This window comes from Mesocricetus auratus, unplaced genomic scaffold, assembly GCF_017639785.1.
Source record: "Mesocricetus auratus isolate SY011 unplaced genomic scaffold, BCM_Maur_2.0 Super-Scaffold_100008, whole genome shotgun sequence".
NCBI lineage: Eukaryota > Metazoa > Chordata > Mammalia > Rodentia > Cricetidae > Mesocricetus > Mesocricetus auratus.
In genome coordinates, this window is record NW_024429192.1 from 84917954 (window position 1) to 84936370 (window position 18417).

The 18417-nt window shown below is 38.3% G+C and overlaps 1 protein-coding gene across 1 annotated transcript in view; it reads left to right on the plus strand.

Annotated features, from left to right (window-relative positions):
* Positions 1-18417, plus strand: part of Pan3 (poly(A) specific ribonuclease subunit PAN3) — a 120490-nt gene that overhangs the window by 87510 nt on the left and 14563 nt on the right. The window contains 8 exon segments of the mRNA XM_005083181.3: positions 5067-5314; positions 6639-6743; positions 7873-7930; positions 11303-11464; positions 11701-11817; positions 11906-12007; positions 15049-15214; positions 16365-16455. Coding sequence (XP_005083238.1) covers positions 5067-5314; positions 6639-6743; positions 7873-7930; positions 11303-11464; positions 11701-11817; positions 11906-12007; positions 15049-15214; positions 16365-16455 — 1049 coding nt within the window.

Sequence of the window (18417 nt, forward strand, 5' to 3'; positions counted from 1 at the left end):
TTAAAGCAATATTCACCTATTTTTACGTTCCAGTGCTTTCAGCTGAGGAATTTTTTCTTAACGAATGATTGTTGTTTTTCACCACAGAAATCCCAGTGACGAGTCCTGAAATTGTTGCTATTATTTTGTTCTTTTTTAGAGATCATAATGAGTTTTAAGATAAAAATGGTCTTTCTTCCTTAGTCTACTAGTTTTCCAGTCCAAGTAGTGGCCTTCATCATGTACATACACACACACACACACACACACACACACACACACACACACACACACACACACACACACACACACCTACCTCCTCCCTTTCTCCTCCTCCTGCTCTTACTTAGATAGTCTGTTTTCCAGTATGTACTGTCTTTGTCTTTGTCTATCACATCATTTGTTCTTTACTGCTCAGATCCCTTGCTCTCAGAATTTATTGATGAGGTGTGGGTGTGTTTGCTGTTTTTTGTTGTGTGTTTTGTTGCTTTTTGTTATTTTCTTTTTTCTGATTGAATCTTGCTTTCCAAAACCTTTTTTTCTCTCCTAGATAATCAAGCTTTTGTACTGTCCAATTTTATTTTTAGCTAGTCTCCTCAGTGCCGTTTCTGGTTTGCGTCTGCTTTAGTTCACCTTCTGAGAGCTTTTTTTTTTTTCTGAGAGCTTTTTTTTCTTTAATTTTGATGCTTTTGCTCCTATTTTTTTTATCTTGTAGAGAGCCTATTTGCTCTGTTCAAAGAACAAATACCTTGTTCTTTGTTTTAGTAGTGAGGTCATATTCATATATATATATATATATATATATATATATATATATGTCTTCCTTTATATGCTGTTATCTGGGATACTTTGTAATAGGGTGAATTTTCATGAATATTGTGCATTTGAATTTTGTTACTTTTTGATATCTGAAATAGGGTCTAGCGACATGCTACGGACTATCCTTGAACTGGAAGTCCTCCCACTTTCTCCTGAGTAGTAGGATTATTAGTATGTGCCATCATTCAGTCTTGAGTTCCCAAGTGGGGTTGCTTCCTGGGATCATAGCCTCTGGGCAGTAGAAGCATTCATCAAGTGCTTCCGTCTTCTGGGTGCCCATTTACATTCCACTTCTGCAATGTGTATTCTGTGTGTGTGTTGACAGGCAGTGTTCCTATTTTCAAAGTGCAGTATAATCCTTTTCTTCCCTTCTGTACCAGCAGGTTTCCCTTCCCTTCATGTAGCTCTGTATTCACTGTTCATACATCTTTTCCAGAATTCTTTCTTTGCATGGGGTTTTGGTTCTGTTCTCCATTTTTATGGACTCAAGGCTCCGTTTCAAATGCCTTCAAATTGTGCTTTTGTTTTGTTGTTTTCTTGTCTTTTATTCCTGGCTGTGTTATAAGCTCTTGTATGGCACACTCTTCCAGTACTGTATCTATATCCGCCATGGGGTTGAAGAGGGGTGTGAGTGTGCTCTTGTTTTCAGAAGCAGTATTGTCCAAACTAGTTGTTCTGTTTGGGGAAAAAAATACTGATTTTATATATATTAGTTTTTAATTTGTATAATCATTTAATTTGATTAAAATTTTTCACTGTTTGCAAGTCTAGAAGTACTGTCTGGATGTAGTGGCCCACTCCTTTAATCCCAGCACTTGGGAGGCAGAGGCAGGCAGATCTCCTGAGTTCAAGGACAGCCTGGTCTACAGAATAAGTTCCAGGACAGCCAGGGCTACACAGAGAAACCCTGTCTCAAAGAACCAGAAAATCCTCCTCCTCCTCCTCCTCCTCCTCCTCCTCCTCCTCCTCCTCCTCCTCCTCCTCCTCCTCCTCCTCCTCCTCCTCCTCCTCCTCCTCCTCATCCTCCTCATCCTCATCCTCCTCATCCTCCTCCTCATCCTCCTCATCCTCCTCCTCCTCATCCAGAAGTACTATTATGCCTCTAAAAGCAGTGGTACATTTGCCTCCATAAATCAGCCTGAATCCTCTGTCTCTCGTTTCTTTGCTTGCTAATAGCTTTGGTTACCACTCTACCTCTATATTGTTGCTCACTGCTATTTCTGTGCACTTTGGAAGTGCTCTATAGTAGTTATTTCTTTCAGTCACTTATGTTTCTCAGCTTGAAATTGTAAACAGTGTTACCCTGGCCATGATTGACCTCCCCACCCCTCTAAAAAAAAAAAAGATAATTCAGAAATTATGACAGTGAATACTGCTAATTTGTGGAATTTAAAATTCATGTTTTCATTCTTCTAAATTGTCTTCTATGCTTATTTGTTACATGTTATGTTATTATGATTTAGAGTTCTGTTGACTGAATACCAGAGTGCTATAATAACTGCTGGTAAGCCTTCTTATAAGGAAAGATAGAAATTGCAGGTGGATACTGACATGAAATGAAATTTCTAATGAAGAACTTGCGTTATATCTGCCAGTATCATTCTTAGTTGGGAACTCTGTTTTGTTGTAACAAGTGGATTCTGAAACCTTTGGGAAATTTCTGTGGTTACAGGCATGGGCGGGGAAATGCATGCACACACGTGCACACATTTTTTGAGACCGGATCTTGCTATGTGACCCTGGCTAGCCTGGAATTCACTTTGTAGATCAAACTGTCTTCAGATATAGAGTTATATTCCTACTCTGCCTACTGTATCCTCGAATTACAGTTGTGTGTTTAGCCACGGGCTCTTTACTGTAATTATCTTCCCTTGATTAGGCAGAATCTGTTCATTGTAATTCAGCACCCTACTCCTTTGTGCTGTTTATAATTTAGTGTTGTATTAATTAACAGGTACATCATTGTCTAAGCACCTATTTGGGAATTCCATCTTATCCTTTAACATCTGAGTGACTAGATGCTGTGTTCCATCAGTGTCCATGTGGGCACTAACTGGTGTTCACAATTGAGCATGTTCTAGTTTCAATGTATTTGAGTAATTACTTCACGTTAAAATAGTTTCACGAAATTGAAGCCTTGATACTTTGTAGTGTAAATTCTGCCGCTTCCCTCCTCATTGTCCTTGGGTTGTCTGTGGTGACATGAATTTAGTCCTATAGACTCAGTTTTTGTTTTAATTGTATACCTACCAAGGGTCTGGAACTTCTTCCTCTTAGCTTAGTTGCATCCCCTCCCACATAAAACAAGTCATCACTGATGCTGCTGAAATGGCAGTAGATCCTTCTCCTCCTTCATATGAGACAGACATTGGAGTGGATTGGATCTGCGTTCAAATCTTGTCTGTTAAATCTGTTTTTACTTGTAATTCTTTTGGCTTTTAAGTTAGTTTGCTCTTCTGTGGTATGAGGATGAAGTAGGCTGATGCTTAGGAAAACATTTAGATTAGTGTCTACCATGGGCTAGGGGGCAGAATTAACCACCAGAAATTTTGCTGATAATAAACAGAAAAGTAGTGAACTAATATATTCCTCTCAGGAGACTTAGAAACTACCTTTAGGGAAAACTATGTATATGTAGCCCATACCATTAGCTAAATAATGTTCATTTTAATCTTTTTTCCCCCTTATTTTGAAAAGGCTGTTGAGTTTTAAGGTTTCTCCATATATTTGAAATTTCTGTATTGATACAGTAGTAGCTAGGTTATAGCAGTTTAGGGGGTGCTTGGTTGAGAATTTTCAGTTGGCTTGAGTTTGAGTCCTGGCTCTGCTGTTGACTTTATACATGTGTCTTTGGTTGAATGACATAAACTCTGTGTTTAGGTTCTGACTTGTATTGTATGGTTAGTACCTAGCTTCCCTGCATGCTGGTAGGTGCTCAGAAACTGATACCATCATTGTGTTGAGGCTCCTTAGAAGTGCAAAGTGTTCTTCAAGGACAAGGGTTCTTTTCTCAGCTTAAGCTCAGTTTTGTTCACCATGTTTTCTGAAAACAAAGCCTTGATGTCTTATGAGACACTACAAATTGAAACATATCCATTCATGATAGCTCCATGGCCAAAGGGATTTTGATAACTCCCCTCCCCCCAAATTGTGAAGGTTTTTAGATATTCACCAAGTAACAAACAGTTGCTGGACAAGTGTGACTTGTAGTTCTAGAATGCCTGTTCCATCCCTGCTCAAAACCAGCCACCTCCATTAACCTGTGACGAACTTCACCTGGCTTTAATTAATTTGTATTTCATCTGCTTTTACGCATGTGGCTCTCAGTATAATTTCTGTTTGAGTGTTTTGTAAATCATTTTATGCTTTTACATGTGACTCAGTCTTGTTTTCTCAGCTGGCTTGGAATATTCCAAAGGGTAAAAACACTGGTTCTCCCTCCTAGAGCATCTGTGGGAGAGGTACTTTGTTCAAGCGGTGTCCATGGGCTGTGGATGAGTAACTTGCACTTGGACACACAGCTGCAGCAGCTTCCAGCTATTTAGTGTATGTCTAGAGTTATAGACAGGCATCAAAAGAGGAAGTTTTTAAAGATTTGGTGTATTGCCACCATGTATTTTAACATAGTCTTAACCTTTTCTTTCTCTAAGAAATCTTGCTATTTATATTTGGCTGAAGGAATTTACTAGCTCTTTATTAATTTGAATTTTATTTTGTTTTGTTGGTTTTGGTTTTTCGAGGCAGGGTTTCTCTGTAGCTTTGGAGCCTGTCTTGGAATTCACTGTGTAGACCAGACCGGCCTCAAACTCAACCGGCCTCAGATCCGCCTGCCTCTGACCCCCAAGTGCTGAGATTAAAGGTGTGTGCCCACCACCGCCCAGTCTATTAAATTGAATTTTAATATCATAATATTGGACATTGTGTCATTTGGACAGTAATAAACAGCTCTAAAAGACAGAGAAAAAGAGTTATTCAAGAGTCTCAGTTCTGGTAGTTTTCATTAAATTAGTTAAATCTCTGGTGATTCTTACTATAGAGTTAGGTTGTCGACTTTGTCAGCCTGTTGCTGATTCATCTGGAAATGACCATATTAAAAAGAAACATCTTTGCATTTGTTTTAATTGGAGCTTTCCTTAGAACAAGATTTTTTTCTTTGCACTTAAAATTAATATTTCTTCCACATGAGTGTTTGCATTTTATTTTCAGAAAATTTTCTCTCTAAAACCAATGTACTGCTCCACTAAGACCCTGTTTTACATCTTCCCCAGGAATGTCACTGTCTGCTGGATCCTCCCCTCTCCATTCCCCCAAAATTACTCCACACACTTCTCCTGCTCCTAGAAGAAGAAGCCACACTCCAAACCCAGCGAGTTTCATGGTGCCGCCTAGTGCCTCCACTCCTGCCAATAACCCTGTTCCTCAGACTCCATCCTCTGGTCAGGTGATCCAGAAGGAGACTGTTGGGGGGACGACTTACTTCTATACAGATACAACGCCAGCACCTGTGACTGGAATGGTATGGCTCCCATTAAAGAGGAAATCAGCACTTTTAGGAAATCTGCTCCTCACAAGAAGGGCACCCTCACACGGGAAGGTTTATAGGGACATAACAAAGTATTTTACTTTTTAACTTATTCTCATGTCTTAAGATTGGTATGATTCTTCCTTTCTAATTTCATTCAGAAATCAGATTGTAGTTGTACTTTGTTTTAGTATGTTGGGGCTTGTTTTTACCATAGGGTTACCTAGTTGTCAACGGGCTAGCTCTTGTTTCTAGTTACTGGAGAGGTAGGTTTACCTCTAGGAAGAAGTTGAAGAAAGTAGGTTGTCTCTCAGTTATTGAAAGCAAACTGATAGTCACTCATACCTCAGATAAAGCAAAGATGTAAAGGCCAGAGTTCCAGATAGCAGAGTGGCATGCCGTGACAGAGGCCATAGTGGTCATAGTGCAGGAGGGAAGAGATTGAGACTGGAGGGAGGGAGCCGTGATTGACTGTGAGCAGCCAGAGACTGCTGATGGGACGAGGTAGTGGTAGATAGATGGGCTTACAAAGAGCAAGAGAGGAGAGCGTGCATGAGCAGAAGAAATGAGTCCTTCTCAGGGAGAATTACCAATGTCAGGAGAGGGCTGAAAGGACAGGCAGAGTGGTGGACAGAAAGCACCGCCGTGCTGCATATACCTTCTCCCTTCAGTCTCACTCTTTGGTCTACATTAAAGAATTTTTTTTAAACTAGAGAAATTAGTAAATAGCTCTTGACTAAGAAAAGGCAGATTCCATTAAAATGATGGAAGCTTCAACAACAGGCATTGGACTGGGTTTCTACAGCACAGCTTGATTGTCTGACTAGGTTAAATTTCAAATTTTGCTAAAGGATCTCTTCAGCGGCTGGCAAACAGCTTCCTTTGTCCTTGTTGGAAAGCTTAGTCCTGCAGTGTTTTCACACTCAAGTCTTTGTACATTTGAGGTGGTTTCCTTATTTGTAAAATGAAAACAGTAGTACGTCTTCTAGAAATGTGAAAACTTGTAAATCCTATCAAAGAGCTAGTTTTGCTTTCTTAGTGCAATTTTATAACCGAATAAAATGTTTTTCTCCGAATACTTTTTAAAATTACTATTTTTAAAATAAATTTAAAAATTATTGAAATAGAAGATTTATGAAATGAATTCATTCAAAAAGTATTCTTCTAAGAGTTGTTGTCTGAAGTGTTTAATTCACTGTTATTAAAACATTTAAAATGTCCCAAAATGTATTATTATCAAATAAAAATTAAACTTTTATAAAATTATAAGAATTACTGAGAAAAATTGATTGTATTTTCCTTCTTCTTGCCTTTTTAGGTATTTCCAAACTATCATATTTATCCTCCAACTGCACCTCATGTTGCTTATATGCAACCAAAAGCAAATGCACCTTCTTTCTTCATGGCCGATGAGCTCCGACAGGTATGCTTTCCGAAGCCAGGACAGACGCTGACCATCGGTTGTGCTTTAGAGCAGGAGGAAGGATGTGCAGACCACTGTGTCTAATCTCACACAGTCATCTAGGCAAGGAGATTTAGAACATGGAAGTTTTATGCATGTTTAAGAAAACCTTTTTAAGGAAATCTTAAATAATGTGTTAGAGTACAAAATATAGAATTATTTAAATGTGCTTCATAGTCTTTTGATTTTTCGAGAGAGGGTTTCTCTGTGAAACAGTCCTGGCTGTCCTGGAACTCACTCTGTAGACCAGACTGGCCTCAAACTCACCAAGATCCACCTGCCTCTGCCTCCCAAATGCTGGGCTTAAAGGTATGCGCCACCACCACCTGACTGCTTGTGTTCTTTGTACAAAAGGGACTCTTTACATGGGTTTGTTTGTATATGTGTGTTCATGTGTATATGCATGCTCACTTGACTGTGTCAGGTAGAAAACATGGAGGTCAGTGGACAACTTGTGGGAGTTGGACCATGTGGGTTCTGGGTACCAAACGCAGATTAATCAGGCTTGGCAGCAACCACCTTTCCTCACTGAGCCATCTCACATGGAAAAGGCTCTTTAAATAAAGCACACATAATTTAAATGGTTTCCAACCTTTAAATTATTGCTCATATTTTGATACAGTAGGCTTCATTTTAAGTGACCCAACAAAAATTTTAAAGTAGGTTTTATAAAAATTTTTTACTTTGTTTCATTTGTTGTAAATAGCTTAGATAATCTTGATAACTTCTTACATGTGCATTCTCAAAAATGTTTTACAGAAAGTTCTTTTAGTGTACACCTGTGTGTATGCTGGAGTGTATATGTGCACCTTACTTCTTTTTGCAGTGCTAAAGATAGATCCCAGGCCCTTGCGCATGCTAGGCAAACACTGAGCTATGTCTCCGGGTTCTGTGTTATGATTTTTGAATGAATTATTGGCTAGCTTAATAGATCTTGCATATTATATTTATATATGTGTGTATATACACACATCTCTAGAAATGTTATAGGTGTATTAAAAGTAATAAATAATTTAGTTAAAATGGAAAGTCTAAATACAAGAAGCTCTGTTTAGAGTCTCTTATTAATATACTTGTTTCTTGTTCTTAGGAGCTGATCAACAGACATTTAATAACAATGGCTCAAATTGATCAAACAGACATGCCAGGTAAAATGCATGTTGATAGACCCCCCCTCACCTACCCCTGGCAGAGGCAGGCAGATTTCTGCGTTCAAGGCCAGCCTGGTCTACAGAGAGAGAGAGTTCCAGGATAGTCAGGACTGTTTCAGAGAGAAATCCTGTCTCAGAAAAAAGGAAGAAGAAGGAGGGGCGGGGTGGTAAAATCGAATCCTATATTAAGCCACATTAAGAAAAAAATCACTAGATTAACAACTTATGCCTAAGAACTTTTAAAGTTCCTACTGTATATACTAGTAAGTAGATAAAACCTTTTTATACAGGATACAAGGAGCTTTTTTTCTTCTCAAGAAATACTGAATTTAGTTCAGCAGAAAATATTTGCCTGGAAAGTGCAAGGCTCTTGGGTTCATTCCCCAGCAGTGGAAGCTAAAAATCACTAAAATAAAACACTGATAAATAAGTTCTACTAAAGTAAAATTTAAGAATGACCAAAAGACACCTGCTATTAAAGAGGAACTAAAACTTGGAAGGAGGTGTTTGCTGTCTATACAATTGACAAATAATAGAAAAAAAAAAAAAAGACTTGATCAAATAGCTCACAGAAAAAATGACCACAAATCAATGTGGGCATTTCTATGGACAATCCTTATAGCCAATAAATGTGTCAAGAGAAGGAAATAAGGAAATGATCTGACAGTTTGCTAGCTTATTGTGGTAGACTATAAATCCATGTGTTCTCAATATTGGTGATAGTTTAAATTGTTGAACTGCAACTACTTTGGAAAACTCAAGTTGAGTATCTATACCATTTACCTAACATTTCTGATTGTAGATCAAGGCAAACTTTGGTCATTTCAAGGAAGCACTTGTAAAACAAGCCAGCAATAATAGTGAATAGGGATGAGTCTAATTTTTTTTTTTTTTACCCTAAAGGTTGGACAAGACAAGGATTCTACTTATTCCTCTTCCATTCAGATCTGTACTCCAAGCCTTAGCCACAGTAGTCAGGCAAAAGAAAGAAATAAAGGCATTCAGTTAGATGGCAGATGGCATGCCATAAAAGTCACAAGACTATACCAGAAAAATTGTGGAGCAATACTCAAATTCAGCAAAGATGTAGGATACAAAATCAACATTTAGATATAGCTTTATCAAAATAGCTGATAAGTAACAAATAAGCATACACCAGTGAAAGAATAAAATTAACCAAAGAGTCGAAATATCTTTGATGGAATCACTGGAGGAATTTGAAGTGGACACGGTGGGAGAGTTTCCTTCACTTGTGGAAAGATGGTGTTGTTAAAATGTCCACACTAAGATACAATGAATAAATGAGTATAACTAAAACAAACAAAGGAGTCCACACTATCCAAGGAGTTGAGGTTCATGTGGTTTCTATCAAATACAGATGTCAACAGAGCCACACTGCACAGGACAGACTATTCTTTTCTAGAGATTTGTTTCTTAGTTTTACAATTACCTGTGGTTTGCAAAGCTGTAAAACACATTCAATACAATCAGACACCAAGGTAATATGTGATCCATTAGGCAAAGCACAAGTGTTTTTTGCTGCCCATGTCACCCTTGGCTCTGGGACACTGAACCCAGGGCCTCATGCATACTTCTTGTGACCTAGCTGCATCCCCAGTCCTGAATCTGTGTTCTGGTGCTTAATCCCAGATGGCATTTTGACTCAAGTATAAACAAGTGCTGGGACTGGAGAGATGACTCAGTGGTTAAAAGCACTAGCTGGTCTTCCAAAGGTCCTGAGTTCAATTCCCAGCAACCACATGGTGACTCACAACCATCTAACGAGATCTGGTGCCCTCTTCTGTCCTGCAGAGATACATGCAGACAGAACACTGTATATACAATAAAGAAATAAATCTTTGGAGGAAATAAAAACAACTACTGAATGATTCAGTGTTACTTTCAAACCTACGTTAAGAGGTGTGGTGTGTTCTAAAATAAAGGAGCATGAAGGACACTGTTATTTTTCCTTTGAATGATTTATGTAATTTCTATAAAGATAAAGAAGATTCTCTCCCAGCTGTCTTGTCATGACTTAATTTAAATAATTTATGTGAAATCTATAAACATATTGAATACTTCTACATATTAGTGATATTGTATTAATGACATTGAGCTCTTATTCTGGAGAAGCTTAGAGCAAAGGAAATCCGCACATTTATTTAGGACATTGTAAACAGAACAACTATTTCAAAAGCAGAGTTTGTCATAACACTGACTCTAAAGCACAAGAGAGTCACGAGTACAGTTGAATTTGCTAATATCTAATACAGGGAAGGGCCCATACCTGAGGATAATAGGAAATGTCCTAAAAAGAAATAGCCATTTGTTACTTGAAAGTTGAGACTGCTCAGAGTGGACTAAACTAGGTGGAAAGGAGAGTGCCTTTAAGGGACTAAAATAAGTCTGCACGAGTGCACTGTGCTTGGGGCTGGGCAGACCCCACCACAGAGGCGCCAAGTTGTACTGCTGCTCAGAGAGCTGTGTCCCAGCAGGATCATGAGGACGCTTCAGTGTAATGTAGGGGGCTTGAAATTCATGAAGTCCAGCAGGGATGTATCTCAGGTGCAGCAGACTGAAGGAAGGATGGACCGAAACATCCTGAATTCATAACCTTTTAGTCCTGTGGCCATTTTCAGTCATGCACAGTCACTGCACACAAATTCAAAATGTACAGCTTCTAAAGTCAGATAGTGTATGCTCTGGAAATCCCAGTGTTCTTTTACCTTGTATATTTGCTTAATATTAAAACCATGGTAGCCATCAAAAGGTTGTTGCAAATACCTGCTGTAGCTGGTTTGCCTCTTGTGCCTTCACCTAACTATTTTTCACTGTCAGCACTGAGTCAACTGCACCTCTTCATTATTGGGGCAAGCATAGTTTCCTTCAGTTGTACTTACTTGAGCCAGAGCTTTTTTTTTTTAAGAGTTTAATGCCATCTGTCATGTTTATAGGTACTCACATAGATATGCTTGCATACATGTACATGGATGAACACACTTCCTGATTTATTTCAAATTTCTTTGCTATAAAGATAATAAAAGTATTTTCATTAATATTAGAATAAAAATGTTTAATTCAGTAGTGACTCATTTCTGGCAATTATTTCTAAGAACAAAAATCCCATCTTTTGCTGCCAAGAGACTGGAAATAACTGAGTATGTGAACTTGAGTTGTGCTTTGCTGCTCTGTAACTTGGTTTATTGGTAGCAAAGCCATAGTTTTATAGTATAAATCTAACAACTGCCTCATGACACAGATCTGTTAGGATTCGCCAGTGGATGGTGATAGACTTGATTTCTTTTTTTATTACTTTGAGATATTTATGAATGCTTGTCATTGAAAATTGTCTTTCTGTGACTTACTCAGCAGTCCCCACAGAAGTTGACAGCTACCATAGCCTCTTCCCTCTAGAACCACTGCCACCCCCCAACCGGATACAAAAATCAAGTAATTTCGGGTATATCACATCTTGCTACAAAGCTGTAAATAGCAAAGATGATCTACCATATTGCCTTCGGAGGATACACGGTAAGGAAGACGGGTTTGTTTTTTCAGGAGTATATTACTTGAGCTAAGGTTAGCTGTATGCTGCTATAAACAGTGCTGTGTTTATCATACTCGTTTGGAGAAGGTTTCCTTTTTCTTTTTTTAATCTCCATTTGGAGATTGATACCTTATAGGCAACATAGACCGATTTTTAGAAATTCATATTTCTCATGAGCTGTCATTTGCAGTTGATTGTAGCAGAAAAATTTCTTCTTTAGGTTTTCGTCTTGTTAACACAAAGTGCATGGTGTTGGTTGATATGTGGAAAAAAATTCAACACTCAAATATCGTAACTCTTCGTGAAGTGTTTACCACTAAAGCATTTGCTGAGCCCTGTAAGTAACTGGTCCTGTGGAGGTTCTGCTCCTGAGTTTTACTGTCTGGAGCTCGACTTCGTGATGTGTGTTTCTGTTTTCTTGCAAGCTCTTGTGTTCGCATATGATTTCCATGCTGGAGGAGAAACTATGATGAGCAGACACTTTAATGACCCTAATGCAGATGGCTACTTCACGAAGAGAAAGTGGGGTAAGAGAGATGCAGCAGACTGGGCTTTGATGCATGATTTTGTTCTGAGGAACAGTAGTTTTGTACTAAAATATATATAGATGGGGGCTGGAGAGATTACTCAGTGGTTTAGAGCACTGGCTGCTCTTCCAGAGAACCTGGGTTCAATTCCCAGCACCCACATGGGGTTCACATGTGTCTGTCACTCCAGTTCCAGTGATCTGACACCCTCACACAGACATACATGTAGGAAAAACATCAACACACATAAAAATAAATACATCTTTAAAAATGGTAGGTAGATAGTTTGGTGGGGTTTTTTTTTTTGTTTTTGTTTTTTTATCATTTTAAGGGCCCTACTATACCTTTTTAAGGCATCTCAAAGAATTGGGGTTGGTTTGCAGCAAATTAGGAGAGTATGTGAGTATGTATATCGGCTAAGATTTTTATGTCAGTATTTTTGATTTGCTCTGGATAGTTCCCAGTTTTTTGTACCCTGTAAGTATAATTTGATAGTCCGAACATCCCTAAACATATGCTTTTGTTTTTTTAAAGTAACTTTACGTAAAAACGGAGTATTTTTTCTATTCCTTTTCTAAATTTAAAATCATTTTATGATTCAACTATTTAAAAAAAACTAAAAGTTTATAATTTTATTGGGAAAATGAGCCAGGGAAAATGTAGATCCTTATTTTGTGGACAGTCTCATTGTTTGGTGTGGAGCCAGGAATGAAGCACCACACTGGCACCGTGGTTTTTATCTGAAGGTTTTCCTGAACACAGAAAATACTTGGTTTGCTCCTAGCCTTGATCCCTGAATCCTGACAATTGAAAGAAGAAAGATGTGGTTACGTAGTTGTTTCACATTGAAACCCTGATTGGTCCGTCGATCTGACGTGTGGTCACTTCTCCTTCTGTTGTGTCAGCTGTACACAAGCACAGTTTTGTGGAGGATGTGGTGCAACTTTCCCATCTTAGTAACAACACCTGTGATGTGGCTGTTGGCTTTGATTTATAACAGTATTAACCTGAGCAACGTTGCCGTTAGGGCTGGATCATTTGTGGTAGCTATTTTATATATTGCAGGTTGTTGCACAGAGGTACCTGCCAACTGGATACCCCTCTACCTCAGCTCTGATACCAGAGAGATCTGCAGACATTGCCAGTGTTCCCTGTTGAGAAATAACTCAGAGCATTTTAGCAATTAAAAAAGAAAAAAAAATCTATTTTGTTCTTGTATCAAAAACATATCTCAACGCTTACATTTTCTCAGAATGGATCCTTCCATTTTCCCCCTTCTGAGGAGGGGTTTCTCTGTGTAACAAACAGCCTTGGCTATCCTGGAACTCACACTGTATACCATGCTAGCCTTGAACTCACAGAGATCTCCCTTCCTCTGTCTCTGGAGTGCTGGGGTTAAAGGCATGGGCCACCACCACCCGTCCCATTTTATACTCTTAGAACCTCCTATAACATACCATTCACACATGAATATCTATTGTTTCTCTTACTATATAATTATTTAGCAACAACTTCTTTTAAAAAGGCATATTTGTTAGACGTGCATTATTTAGAATATGGGGATGATTGAGATAGAGAAATTGTATTTATATAGGAATTATAGATATTTAAATCAAGTGAAGTAAATGGTACAGCAAGAATCAAATCTGATAGGAAGTAAGTTCGATGAGTTTGCTGTAAGTCCTCACTATTGTAATCCTAGCACTTTGGAAACTGAGACAGGAGGATTGCTACAAGTTGGAGGGCTACAAAGTAAGACTCTGGTCTCAAAAATAAAACAATAGCTGGGTGTAGTGGATCATTTCTTTAATCTCAGTACTTAGAGCAGATGCAAATGTATCTCTGAGTTCAAGGCCAACTCAGTCTACATTTCAGGACAGCTAAAGGTACACACTGATACCCTATCTCAAAACAAAATCAAGATAGAATAACCAGTACTCCTTTTCCTTATGACCATATCATTTTCATAGTTTAAGATTCTTTCCATGGGGCTAGAGAGGTGCCTCAGTGGTTAGGAGCATTGACTGCTCTTCCAGAGGTACTGAATTCCCAGCAACCACATGGTGACTCATAACCATCTGTAATAGTATCTGATGCCCTCTTCTGGCATATGGGTGTACATGCAGAGCACTCATAAATAAATTAACAAAACAAAACAAAATGTTTTTTCCACCCCCCAGTACAGGGCTCTGCTGAGGACTCTCCCAGGTCCTCTGATGTCATCGTAGCAGTTTCTGCTCAGAGCTGTTTGGAGACTTCTTAGATTTCTTTGTAGAGTGTAATATCTTCATTCTATCCAAATTGAGATGAAGTGGTTCATTTTATATGTGCTTATTAAAAATGTTGTCCCGCCAGGAAGTGGTGGTACATACCTTTAAACCAGTACTTGGGAGGCAGAGGCAGGTGGATATCACTGAGTTTGAGGCCAGCCTGGTTTATAAAGCCAGTTACAGGACAGCCAAAACTGTTAAGCAGAAAAACACAGTCTTGAGGAAAGGAAAAATAATGTTGTCTCAAGCTGTAATTACATATTCACTATTTTTTTTATTCATGATTTCTGAAGTAAGGTCTTGTTTTGTAGCCCTGACTGACCCTGAGTTCTTATGTAGACCAGCCTGGCTTCAAACTTGCAGCAGTCCTCCTGATTTGTTTCCTAAGTACTAGAATTATGTGCAGGTTCCATGACAGCTGACTTGTACTTTCTATTTATTGTATCTATTCATAATTAACCATTTAACTTTCACATTTGTCTCTTACTTAGTTAAATATTGACTTAGAAGGTGTGATGAAAAAGCAGTTTAAAAGCTGGGGGTGGACTCGGTGGCAGAGCGGTTGCCTAGTATGTGTGAGCACCTAGGTTAAATTCCCAGTACCACAAAATAGACAGACAAAAACACCTGCAAAAGTTGTTAGAATAAAGAATACTACTTTTAGAGTAGATTGTTTCACCATTGGTAAGGACACTGCTTTTAGAAACACTTGGGCCTCTCTGTTAAGTTCTTACTGTTATGAACATGCATGAAAATTCATTTGCTTTCTAGGCCAGCATGATGGACCACTGCCCAGGCAGCATGCTGGACTATTACCAGAGTCTCTCATTTGGGCGTATATTGTCCAGCTGAGTTCGGCTTTGCGCACTATTCATACAGCTGGTTTGGCATGTCGAGTAATGGATCCAACAAAGATTCTGATAACTGGCAAAACAAGGTATTAGCATTTTGAATTTTTTGAATCTGGGTTTCTCTCTTTAATTTATTTTGAGTGTGCAACTGTTCTGCCTATATACATGTATGTGTACCATATGTGCTTGGTGCCTATGGAGGCCAGAAGAAGGTATTGGGTTTTCTGGAGTTACAGATGGTTTTGAACACCCCCAGAAATGTTGGTGTGGTATATGGAAATAAAGACAGTATCAATTCTACTTTCTCATATAGAACTGTCAGTCTCAGAGCGACAGACTCTACCTGCAGAGCTGTTCATCTGGGAAGTCTGCAGTTTGCCCCCAACCCACTCCCACCCTTTGGTTTTTCAGGATAGGGTTTCTGGATGTCCTGGAACTCACTCTGTAGTTCTGGCCTTGAACTCAAGAGATCCACCTGCCTCCGCCTCTTAAGTGCTGGGATTAACAAGTTGCTTAGATGATTGTTGCCAGTTAGGTCCTAAGAGCTGAGAGTAGTACAATGAAGCAACAGAGACCTTAACTTCACCTGACTTTTTAGTGACCATAATTTTTTGAGAGTTGCTTTAAGTAGTGTGGATTACAGGACTGATAATCATAGCTGGACCCTGAGGTTCATACCTATAGCCTCATTACTTGGGAGGCTAACTGCTTGGGCTGTAACATAGAGAGACCTTGCGTGTGCACACCCAGTAAAAACCAACAGCAGTAAAGACCACAGGTATCCTGCTCCATGTTCTTGCTGTTAGTTACTTGCCTGTAGATGGCTCAAGGAAGTTCTAGGCTTTTCTGAGTTTCAGCAGGTGCTGTGACACTTTATCTTAGTTTAAAAATAGCTGTTTGGTAGATTCATGAAAACATTTGAGTTAGTGTATGTAACATGCTTGGAGCAGTGCCAGCTGGCATCTTTAGCATGTGTTGGGGAGTAAGTAGTGTTCTTTCTTTGAGTAACTCATAAACAGCGTGGTGTGTTTAAGTAAGGTTATTATCCTGATTGTCGTTACTAGCCTTTACGACTAGAGTCACACCATTTCATGTCTCTCAGTCTTAGTTTCTGAAATGGAGATGGAAGTTACAGTCATTAATATCTTAGATCTTTTCATAATATTAGGAATGTTACTCATTAGTATATAATAAGAAAAGTATAATAATTTTCTTTAAAATTTTTGGTCCTTACAGGTTGCGAGTAAATTGTGTAGGAGTTTTTGATGTTTTAACATTTGATAACAGTCAAAACAATAATCCTTTGGCGTTAATGGCTCAATACCAGGTAAGAATTAGTATAGGTGCTTAAAGCTTATTTTGGTTTTGTTCTTTTAATCTAAACTTGGCTTTAAAGTATTCAGGGATTTAAGTCTAACTTTCAGTTCATTCTTGAGTGATGTCTCAAGCTCTGTGGTGGAATTAGTGCAGTCTTACTGTTGAAACAGACAGAATGAAAGACCATTAATACAAGGAGAGACTCTAGCTGTTTAACATAATTGTCTCAGTCAGGTAAATGGATTCTATTAGATGTTCCTACTTGTTTCACCTTTTTAGACCTACTAGTTTTACTTTTGAGTACTTTTCCCACTATATCATTTTCAAAGGAGTGGCATTAAAATAAAATCTGCCTCTTACGTATTACCAGAATTTCATTAGTCTCTAAATTCATTGTGTTACTACTGATTCATGCTCCACGGTGTTCTTGACTATTTTGTTGTTTATTTCCTTATTAATATGCTACTGTATAGAAATATAAGAACCCTAGGAACCCTAGGTCTGGGAGTGTGGTTCAGTGGTAGAGTGATTCTTAGCATACTCCAGGCTCTGCATTCGATCTCCAGTACTGCAAAAAATGACAGAGACTGTCCCTGTGAGGGAAGATTAGGAGTAGGTGCCTCTGTTTTGATTACTGTGTGTAAAGTAACCTGTGTATTTAAAGTAAGTAATTCATCTTAGTCAGTTTGTCTTAGAGTGCTTCACATTGGGATATGTAGTTGTCATTAAAGCTGAATTTTGTTCTTTGCATAAGAAGTCATTCATTTGTGTTTACATGCTTGTAAACCTGAGGTTTGGTACAAGGCAGAATGATTTCATCACATAAAGAGATACTTCTCATTGTCCTCCTCTTTTCAATTTTTGTTTGCTTCAAAAGGAAGTTTTAGTGTAAGACATTTTCAGAACAAAAAGGAAGGAAATGACAGGGTAAGAAATGGAATCCTATGCAATAGTCTATGGCTATTGAACCACAAGCCATGTTGTTTGAGATACAGTGGCACTTTTGTACACATAGTGTGCATGCCTTTCCTGTTTTAATTCCCCTTGGCTGTGCCTGCGTGTTACCAGGCTGCCTTGGTTGGTAGTGGCATCTGGTAGGCAATGTAGGAAATAATCCTGATTGCATACATGCACACCTACAGAAGCAGCTTTATTCCATCTAAATTGTGGTTTATCCCTTCATATTTTGTGGAATGTTATTTCTTAGTGACATTTCTTCTGTTGTTTTATACTTATTAGTAATTATTTGGCCTAAATTTTTTTCCCTCCAAAAGTGACTGATGAGCTAGGTATAGGTGGTTCATGCCTCTGGTACTGGCACTGAGCAGTGAGTTTGAGGTGAGCATAGCTTATCTTATAAGGTAGCCAATGTGTGACTGAGTGTCACTAAATACTAGTAATCGGCATATGTCTAAAAAAGTTAGACCACTACACTTTGGGATAATAATTAGAGCCAATACTGTAACCAGGAATCTAGAAACCTCTGGTCCACATTTAAAAAAATGAAACTCACACCTTAGAGTTATCACTGTTCTGTTTTGAATAGAATTTTTTTAATTAGTATTTGACTAAGGAGTCATGCACAAAGCTCTGAATTTAACCTCCAGCACTTAAAAAAAATCACTTAAGACATGCTTGAATTTTCTTTTCCCAGTCACTTTTTTGGTTTTATTTGCAAATGGATACAATTTCACTTATTTAATTTATTGTGTAATGCCTTATAAAATAAAGCTCTTTAAAAAAGAGGGGGGAATGCCATGAATTACAAATAACTATTTTACAAGCTTGGGCAAGCATTTTGTGAGTCAGAAACTGCTTTTATTTATAAACTCTATCAACTTTCAACCAATTGTCACTTTATTTTTCAGTAAAATGGATCTATCTTGTTTCTTTCCATTTTTTGTTGTGTGTATGTATATGTGTGTATGTGTATATGTATAGACATATAGATAGATTTTTATTGAGATTATTA